The 10,404-nt window shown below is 35.4% G+C and overlaps 1 protein-coding gene across 1 annotated transcript in view; it reads right to left on the reverse strand.

Moving 5' to 3' along the window:
• Positions 1-10,078, reverse strand: part of C2CD5 (C2 calcium-dependent domain containing 5) — a 65,314-nt gene extending 55,236 nt beyond the window's left edge. The window contains exons 1-6 of the mRNA XM_010296230.1: positions 10,016-10,078; positions 6,589-6,675; positions 4,517-4,688; positions 2,463-2,558; positions 1,762-1,917; positions 18-216 (exon numbers count right to left, since the gene is read on the reverse strand). Of these exons, the coding sequence (XP_010294532.1) occupies positions 18-216; positions 1,762-1,917; positions 2,463-2,558; positions 4,517-4,688; positions 6,589-6,675; positions 10,016-10,078 (773 nt within the window). The remainder of the gene's footprint in view (positions 1-17; positions 217-1,761; positions 1,918-2,462; positions 2,559-4,516; positions 4,689-6,588; positions 6,676-10,015) is intronic.
• Positions 10,079-10,404: the final 326 nt, after the last annotated feature.

The following is a 10,404-nucleotide window of genomic DNA, read 5'->3' on the forward strand; positions in this document are numbered from 1 at the left end:
TATTAATTCATACTTACTCCTTCATTTCTTTGGATGGGGAGTTACATGCAGGTAAAAAAGCTGATGTGTTACTTAATTTATCCAACGTGCAGGCTGTTCCTATGGCTCGCACTACTAGTCCAGACTCTCCCTCCAAATCAAAACACTGCAAATAACCAACAACAGCATTTCCTCTCATTTCAAGCACCTTCAAGCCAATCTTCCTCTGCAATTCACCTACAAAACAAAAGTTAAAGAGCTCATAACTGCAGTGAACTTTCCTTATTCTCTTTTGTGGTCTTTGGCCTCTGCTTTTGGAATTGCCAACCAAGTCAGTAAAACAGGTAACAGATCTAATCTTACATAATTATGCCAAGCAGCTGGGCACAATCTCTGCCTCCTGTAACATAGTGTGATATTCATGGTTTGCAGAGCTTTCTTCCCTTTTTTTCCAAATCTATTCTGATTGCCAGAACAACATGTTATTTCACAAATGTTTTTGTCTGGGTTTTCACTATTTTTTCCCTTTTTTACTTATTTATATAGAGAGAAAGAGATGGTCAAGATGTGTACTGGAACACACATAAGTTTCTAAATACTCCTTCATACAGTTCAGAACAATGCAACATCTCTGAAATCCATGTGAAGAGGCATCTGTATTTTTTTTTATTTACAAACTTATTTAAGCATATTTCAACCTAATTCATACCTTTTGCTCTTTGTAAATTAATAGTCTTTAATATGGCAGCCTTATCTACAAAATATAACACCAAACAAACAAAACATGATACCAAAATGCCTCTTCTCCTCTATTAACTGCACACAAAGACTGAAAGACTATAATTATAAGACAATGGTCTGCCATAAATGCTTACTTAGCAGGACATTTAAAAAAAAAAGTTCATTGATCTATGTAATTAGATAGCCTTGGTAATACCAGGTGGAAAATAGCATCTCTCTTCAGATGAAAATGAAAGATTTCCAAAATTCTTTGTTAACAAACTGAAAATGCCTGTCACAGAGGATGGCCTAACAGTCACAATGTCAATTATGTTAAAAAAGAAAAAAAAAAAAAAAATCAAGTGGAATGAAACAATCACTGCTGCTTTCTAGAAGCTTGGTTTTAAAATTACCAGAACAGGTTCCTATTTTAAACTCAACAGAGGCTGAAATTAGGCCCGTACTGGTCTTGAAAAAACATCTATGAGGTAAAGTATGAAAGTTTCTAGCTGAGTAAAAATTCCTATGGATTCCATTAAAGCCAAGGTTCAGACCGAATTCTTTTTTTACATATACAACACATAATGTAACAGAGATCATGGAAACAGCATGAGTCATTCTCAGAAGTTACAGATTTCTTCATGATTCTTTAGTGTGGCCACCAGTAACAATGACCGCAATGTGAAGCACTATATTACATGACAGGAAACAGTATTGCTGTTAGTAATACTCCTCATAAGGATTAAGAGCATCTTCAAGAAGTTCCACAGGTTTCTTTGACCTTGCTAAAAACAACCAGCAAATTAGACAGCAGCATGGCCTCACCAAGAAGGCATAAAAAACCCCCAAAACAAGGGGCGGGGGGAAGGGGAGAAGTCAGCCATACTGGCCATCAGTTAGGACAACAGAGCCTTCAGAAACAAAAGACACTGAAGTAAAAAACTAGACACAATTAATACCAAAAATCAGATACAAACTTGTCTTAAGCAAGTCACTTATTTAAATGGTGAATATTTTTAAAAGCAGCAATAACCATTACAGCCCACATATTTTGTTTAATACCTGACATCAGTGAAATAAGTCTTTGTCTAGCCTCATTCGATGCCCTTGGTGTACGAATTCGGTCTATCCACTGGTATTCTGGGTCTTCATTAACTACAAGTTCTTCCACAAATCCATGAATTATTACTGCTCTGTAACACTTAGGAATAGATGTAGCTGTTAAAAAAAAAATTATACAAAATGTGTAAGGCATCAGTCTTCGAGCCACGAAGTCAAAGAAAAACATAAAATTACACATAAAAAGTGATGTGAATGATTCCAGAGTAATCCACATGATTTTCTGGTAAAATGTGAACACACCCAAGCAGATTTGTTTTCAGAGACCCTGGAATACTGATAAGATAACTGTCCAGTGTACCAGTTACAACATGTACCATCATGAAACCTTTTTACTTTGTGCCTTTAACACGACGTGCACCCAAAATAACACAATGTGCATGTGCACATGCACTGAAATGCAACTTAAGATAGATGGGGGGGGAAAAGTCAGTTATTTACATTGTTTGAAATATGAACAGTAAAAATTATTTTAAAAAATAAAAGCAATCTGAACAGTTTTCTGCATTTGCTACTGGCTTCAGCATAACCACTGGGCTTATGCAATGAGCTGGTGACAGAAGGGAAACTGACTGAATAGGTAAAGAAAGAAAAGAAGAGGGCGGGAAGTTTTCTGTTCAAATAAACTTTTTTCCTCTACTTACTGCAAAAAAATTTGACTCCACAGGATGACTGCCTAAATCTGTTTAAATCATTGAAGAGATCTACTTTCACCACCACATTGATCTCCCCACGTATACCTATCAGTAAAAAGCACGAAAAATGAAAAGCTGTATTAGAAACAAATACAAAGCTAGCCCTATTAATTATTCCCTATTATTAGTAATTAATGCACTTTCTATTACCAATGAGTTAGTTTTTCTGCAAAGAATGTACTCTAACCTTGCTAGAACCGCTCAGCTGGGCCAGAGGAGCAGGAAGACATTTCCTTGCCTCTCGGGTCTGCTGAAGAGACACCATCTCAGAGTCCTGTCCACATGAAAAAGCTCTAACCATCACCAAAAAGCCTTTACATTTCTCCTTGAAATGGTTTCAAAATTGCAGCAAAGCTACTCTCTGAAGTTCAATCCAATGAGAAAATTTATGGTTCTTTCCAGAACCACAAAGTGGCATGGTAAATGTTTGTAAAATACTTTGACTATAAGAATAAATATAGAAAAAGTAAGGTATTACAGACTTTTTAGATAAAACATATTTTTTGGCCACAATTAAACCTTGCTAATAATGGAGTATTTCCTCAACACACATCCATTCGATTTTTGTACTCCCCTATTCTGAGCTTTTTTTTCCTTTTCCCCACCCAGTAACAAAATCATTTCACGTATTATAGATTCTGACATATTGAGGACTAAACATCTTGATGAGCCTGATCTCTAATGCCCTCAGAAGCCTTCATCACATAAGTATATGACACTCAAACAAAAGCATTAGATTCGTAGACTAACTCTGATATCATTCCAATAAAGTCATCTAGCACTATCTTCCAAAATGCCAATAGAAAGAAGCCTCCCGTTCCTGTAACAGGAAGTGCTTCAGGTTCATATATTTTCACAAATAATCATGTTGAGGTGCAAAAAAACATTTTTTTTTAGTAAAAAAAAAAAAACTATAAACATTATATTGATTTTTTTAAGGAAGCATCAATTACTGTTTGCCAAGGATCAAGATAATTAGAATCTACTGCTACGAGCATAAATAAATGTAAGAATTCTAGTTTTACTTAAATAGAAAAAGAACTGTGAAATACTAACAGATCTATAAAAATACAGAAAACCTAATTCTCTCTGACATACAAGTTGTACACGTTCTGAGACAAGTGTTCATCTAATTTAACTTCACAAGAAAATGTACAAAAGGAAAATGTGAATAGAATAAAAGCATAAGTTAGAAAAATACATGCAATATTTCTCAAAAACACCTCCTCAATATAACTTTCAAATGTAAAAAATACTCTGCATCAGTTACGATGATCATCTAGCAAATGCCAGTAACTATTTCCCAACAATGATTTATAATTAGCTTTTAACATAGTTAGGTCATTTAATTCACACTGATAATGAACAAGGGTAGTAATGACAAACACATACATGTTCTGCAATAAGGTATTCAAGCAGCCAGCTAATTGCTGTAAACTGACCTTGACTTTCTTGGACAAAAGCTGTGTTTCATTAAAATCAAAGGCAAAAATAACATTAACTTCACCTTCTCATACCTTCAAGATATGTTTGATGAAATCTACCTAGCACTGAGAATGCTTGCTGCAGGGAAAAGGAATTTTATCCTGCACTTCTGTTGAAGATGTCACATCCTGTCCCTCCACCTCAAAGTGAAGTTTATCCAGCACCACAGGAAGGCACACTCCAAGTGACTTCAGCAAAAATATATTCTTTTAGTAAACACGTAGTAATTGGAAAAGTATGTTTGGGTCTTTTTTTTTTTTAATCTGAATTTTGCAGTAACTATTTTAAATATCATGTGAAGATTTTTTTCCACTTGTCACAAGTTCTGTGGTAGGCATTCTGCCAAGCACTAGTCTGAACTACTATGCCAGAAATAAGGAAAAAATGGCCAGAAAAGTAGCTTTCCAGCTCCCAAGGCTAAAATTATTACTAATTTCTGAAGACAGCTTACAGAAGTTAAGATTGTAAGAACAAGATTACATCTCAAGACAACATTATTTTAAGTTAGCAAATCTTACCATGAATGGTATCATAAATTGGAAACCATCCTGAAATAACTGTAGCTGCTTCACTATAGAGCAAAGGATCAATATCTATGTACACTTTGCCAATGGCATCATTAGCACTGTAGGTATCATGATCAAGAACTGTGATCTGGAGAGGCTCATCTTGTAGCTCTTCATCATCTACCTAGAAACAAATATTAACATGGAATCTGAGTATTTTTAATAAATGCAGGGAAATGCTGCTGAAAAACAAATGCAAAAAAGAAGAGAGTTAGTTATGTACGCTGACTTAACACAGATAAATTTGTAATTTCTATTTTCTTTATCTAAACAACACATTCACTTGTTTATATTTTGCCCTTCTACCTGGTGAGATCCTGGAACCAGAGTTATCACTGGGAGAAGAACAGGAAAGCAAGATCACAGTGATTACACATTTTAAAATTCCACATTATTTGAGTAACATTCCCTAGATTGTCCACCCATCTCTACAACAAAAACTTTTCATTAAAAATAAAGAAAATTTAAGATAAAGCACCTCAGAGGACTATTCTACTCTGAAGTTATGATTATTGATGCTCTAATCTTTCCAAAATGGTCCGTGGCTTAAAAGACGAGACATTCTATACAACCTGCTGTAAAAATTCAGTAATTTCAGAAATGCATTCTCCTAAATAAATGCAATAATCCACCTGCAGATACCTCAACTATTTTTTAGGACATACAAAGATAGACATTCTATAACTTTTTGTGTTGAACATCGCAAACCAAGAATCAGATTTGGCAAATGCAATGGGATGACTCATGCAAGTGTTTGCAGAATTATAACATGTAGTCTTGCAAAAAGATCAAGCTACGTACACACGCACACATTTACGATGTCTTAAGCAGTCACTGTTTTTCCACTCTTTGAAATGTGGAATTCTTTTTCCCCTCTCCACCCCAATGTTACTGTTCGGCTATTTTCTTTCCCAAATCCATTTTTCCATGCAGAAAGATAGAATTTTGAGACTTTTGTTATTGTCAAAAAACCTCTTTCTAAATGAACAAAGTTAACCCTCTGCACAGATCAGCTCTTTCCCCTCCCCCAAAAAACGACCCCAAGAACTCAAAGATAAAAAAAGAAAACTGATTGAATTTCCACACCACACTACTACTTTCTTAATCAACATGGATTGCTGATTAAGAAATGCTCTTAATCAGGCATTCTCTGTTGATTAATAACTGGCCTAACCTTACTATTTCATTTCTGCTTTAAAATATTTCTAACCTTACTAGCTATTGCATCACTCATTACATGTACATATAGTTAAAAACATGTTTATATTGTGATATTATCTTAGAACACTATAAATGAACCAGTACTATATCTGCAAATGTTTTAACAACTAATTTATTCTAAATCCTACTAAATAGTTATTTTTTTTAAATAATAAAAAAATTCAGTAGCAAAAAAAAAAGTAAACACTCGTTCAGGGCACAATGTCAAAGGACATAAACAAATTAGATCCTGGAAAGCAATTACAGGGAAATGCTGAATGCCCTCATTATTACATACGGAAATGGGAAAAGAAAGTGTCCGACAGTTGTTGTCCAAGCTCTTTATTTTGTAATTTTCTCATAGGAATTCTCCATTTTCTTCTCTGTCAAGTGCATTATTTTTGCAACCCAAAGTAACATTCCAAATACCAATTAACTTTCCTTATTGAAAATTACCCCTTTAAAAAAAAAAAAACACCAAGCATACCCACACTGACATCTGAAAGCCTAATCCACAATGCCATTTTCCCCCCCACTTTCACCTCTGTCTTGTCTTTTTGTGTATTACCCAGCATAGCATTTGAGTTGGATCCAATCTGGCAAGCTTTTATCTTTACAAACAGTCCTGAAAAGCCAATGAGACACCTTTAGCAAACAAGGTCTAACTGCAGATAGGTTTGCTGAAAGGGCTTTGTGTGTATTTAAACAGAAATACATTTCACTCCTCTAAACTCATTTTCTGCCTGAAATTAAATTATTTCGTTAAGGGCATCTAAACCAGAGTGTCTATACAGATAGAGGAATACTCTTAAAAAATTACTTACTTCAAATTTGAACCACTCAGAATTCCACTGAGGATTAAGTGATTTGGGATACACGTCTGTCTTAAATGTTGTATTTCCAAATTTTACCTAAAAATACAAGCATTCAATTATTAATAAATAAGATTAGAAACTCATTAAATCTACACATGCAAATAATTTCAAATACGTATTTCAATAATATCTACAAATCTCTTTCTTTTCAGTAAGAGTTCCTTTTTTCATCGATTCACATATATCATTAAGTAACTGTCCATGTAAAAGGCACTTGGTATACTCTCTTTGCCTTCTGTTTAGAAATACTGCAAGCAAAAGTATTCTATCTATATACTGATAGTTTATGTCCTATTTTACTGTGCTTTCTAGGGTTTCTAAATCAGCTTTATTGACAATTTTGAGAAGAAATACAGAAATAAAATGGTAACATTGGTAAATTTATGTCTTAAATTTAATAAATCTCCCCAGATATACACCTGAAAATAACTGAAACCATCTCCATTAACTGCAACCTTGATATGCGGGACACATACCAGTAAATTCAAGAGCAGCAAGGGGGAAGACCTTATCAGTTTCTACTCCTCTCTTAAAATATAGAAAAGTCCAGAAAGCATATAGGCAAAAAAGTAAGAGGGGCTATACATCTATATACATACCTCTCTCTATATATATTCCTGTAGCCTCCAGTTACTGAAGATTAAATATTCTCCATGCTTCTATTGATTAATATACCCTCAACCACGTAAGAGCCTGTTTCAGGAATCTCCATTTGGTCTCCACGGAAGTCTATTCCAGGATGACCCCATTTGGTGGCTTTTGTTTGTTGTTTGTTTTGTTTTTGTTTTTTTTAAAGTGAAACTGAATTTCTGTGATGCCTCATACATCAAGAAACCATCGGCACAATGCAAGAGCCTTTATTTCACTCCAGCTTTCATTCCAAATCGTTTACAAACTTGCCTCTCAAAATATTTAGTACTCCAACTCATACCAAGTATCTGATGGTACTTACAAATACCCAAAGCTATGTTTTTTAATTCATTCAAAATTCTTAAGAAAATGATGAGTGTGGTGATATAAAAGAAATGCTGCAGTTGAAGACAGTTGTGGATTTTGAATGCCGTTTTCTTTTTAAAAGTCTAAATGAATTTTGGAGCCTAAATTTAGGCTTAGCTTTCAAAAACTGTAGAGCGATTTTTTGCTATAAACACTTGCTACAAACACTTTTCCCTAAGAAAGTATTAAACAACCACTTTGTAAGTTTCAGTAACATGGTGATTATTTTGCACAGGTGCATAACCCAACCCTAAAGAGATTCTGCACTTGCTTAAATACACACAGTTAATTTAAAAAGCCTAAAGCACTACGGAACTGGACTACGAGTTTGCACTGAGCTCTGTATATATAACCATAGGTACCTCAGTCAACAGAACTCTGTACAGCATTTGTGACCAAAGAAACAAGTAAAGAAACGGTGGGGTCCTGATTTGATGAACAGTAAAGCTTTTTGAAAGTAAGTTACTTCAAAGCAAGCTTTAAAGTTAAAAGCCAGAGTAGTATGAAAACACAGCAATCTTAGTGTAAAAAATAATCTAACCATCAAAAGGTGGATTGAGCCTATGTGCGTACAGAAAACTAACAGCACTGCCACTTCGAATGTGTATTCATCACACAAAGCAGTGTAATAAAATGATACTGACACTAGTTCTAACTGAGATACCTTAGATACCAGAAGCTGCCAAGACGCAACGGCCCAGAGCTCCACCCAACCTATTTTTACATGTTATCTAGGGAGTAAATTAGTTTCCTTGGAGCCCCAGGCAGCTACAACTGAACTTCTCCCGACTAGTCAAGCTAGGTCATTAAAGCTAGTAGAGATAATCAAGCACTATGCTGCTGTCCGCTGTACAAATTTAGATGCACAATTACAGAAGAAATTGTGCTAATTCGCTCCAGATCACACATGCTGGTGAAGTCCAAGTTATGCATAACCTGATCCAAGTAAAAGCTCTGAAGTCTTATTTTCTTTTCTAATTCTGGATTTATATTACAAAATTTAACAAGGAAACGAAAGGCTAGTAATCAACTAGCACCTTAACATTACTTCATCTTTTCATTTTTAAGTGAAAATGTTTTGTTAAGGTTTTCAGCAACCTTACACTAAAAAACACGAGTTTCAAGCTCAATTTATTTTGACCTAAATCTCACTTGCTACCTTCCCTGCTCCACATGTGGAAAGGGTAGTTCCTACAGTTTTTCTAAGTAACAATCTTAAAATCAAGGCCTCATCTATGTATTTCTTTAGCCTTATTTGTACCAAGACGTTCATGAAACCGCACATTAACCCAGCTAAACAAACTGATCTTTCTGAAAAAATCTGGTTTGTTTTTTTTTTGCTAAGCTAGTCTTTAACCAGATGAATTTCCAAATCTATTTTGCTACACAGCTACTCAGACTGTGGGGTTGGCACAGATGGAGCAGGGTTGGGAACAAGTGACCAACTGTGGAGGAGAGCTGTTTCTCCTCAAGGCAGCATAAAACAGGCCAAATGAAAATCATCAGAGAACTGTATTTCCTATTCCTGTTTTCCCTGACTCCTAGTAGCATGCAGCAAGTTGCTGTAGGCTGTCTATTAATCAAATGTAAAATTACAAGAGAAATGCTTCAAAATTAAAAACGGACTGATGAAAGATCTGAAATCAAACACTAAAATATTAAGTTAAATTATTGTCATTCATGTAATAAAATAGAACTGTGTACTATTTCAGCTCCATTGAAAAGCACGAGAAATACATTTTCACTTTATTACAAATTTACTGTCCCACTAAGCAATGCACTTAGTGTCCAATGTCAATTAATTTTTTAAGCACCAAAACAAATCAGGACTTATATACCCAAAATTTGTTTTGATATTAGTATTATCAGACTTTTCCATTTATACAGTTCTAGAAAGACATTCTGTCCTCCTACCTTAATTCCAGTATTACAGCAACCTCAATTACTATTTGTGGTATAAGTATGCATTTACATAGCATTTCATATTTAAAGACCTCTTTGCTTTTTCCGAGAGTATGATTCACGGATCTATGGAATGTTACTGAAATGTTTTAAGTTATGCATATTGAAAATAATGAATCATAAAACAGAAGGACCATGTCAACTTATTTTACAATCCCTTCCTGAGAAACGCCCTATACATTGCCTGTTAACTACACGATTGTAAAGAACGTCGAGGCTAGATGCTTTTGGTGCAATAAAGTGATTAAAACATTGAAATAATATTTAATATTTGTCCAATAGAAATCCTCTTCTAAAATATTTTAGTATTTCAAATACTTGAAATAGAAATATGAATATTGGCCTTAGAAGTAAAGCTTGTACAACCACTCTGCACTTCCTACGTTCAGAGATACAAATGACTTCAACATGCTTTTACTACTTCTGAATCCTGCTTACACAGGTCTATCGAATCCCGAAATGGATCCCATTTGGCGGCCATAGTCAACAAGAGCCATTCATTACCAACCTTCAGCCAAGAGAGGCTGAAAAAGAGCAGAATATTTCTAAAATGCCATTCAAATTCCACATGGCTGTCAGCTAAAAATCACATCCAAGGGTAAACCAGGAACTGCGGCTGAGGATACAGGCTCAGGGTACTCCTCGCCACTGCCGCAGTCCCTCTGCGGGACACGCTCACCCACCTGGCTCTGGCAGGGGCTGGCCCACGCTCCGGCCAACAGGACGGCTGTCTCCGGCCGAGCCCGAAGGCACGAAGCGCGCCCCAGGGCGGGGCTGCTAAGGGGAGCGCTCCGCGGCACCGTAGGT

The sequence above is a fragment of the Phaethon lepturus genome, unplaced genomic scaffold, assembly GCF_000687285.1.
Source record: "Phaethon lepturus isolate BGI_N335 unplaced genomic scaffold, ASM68728v1 scaffold10341, whole genome shotgun sequence".
NCBI classification, from domain to species: Eukaryota; Metazoa; Chordata; class Aves; order Phaethontiformes; family Phaethontidae; genus Phaethon; species Phaethon lepturus.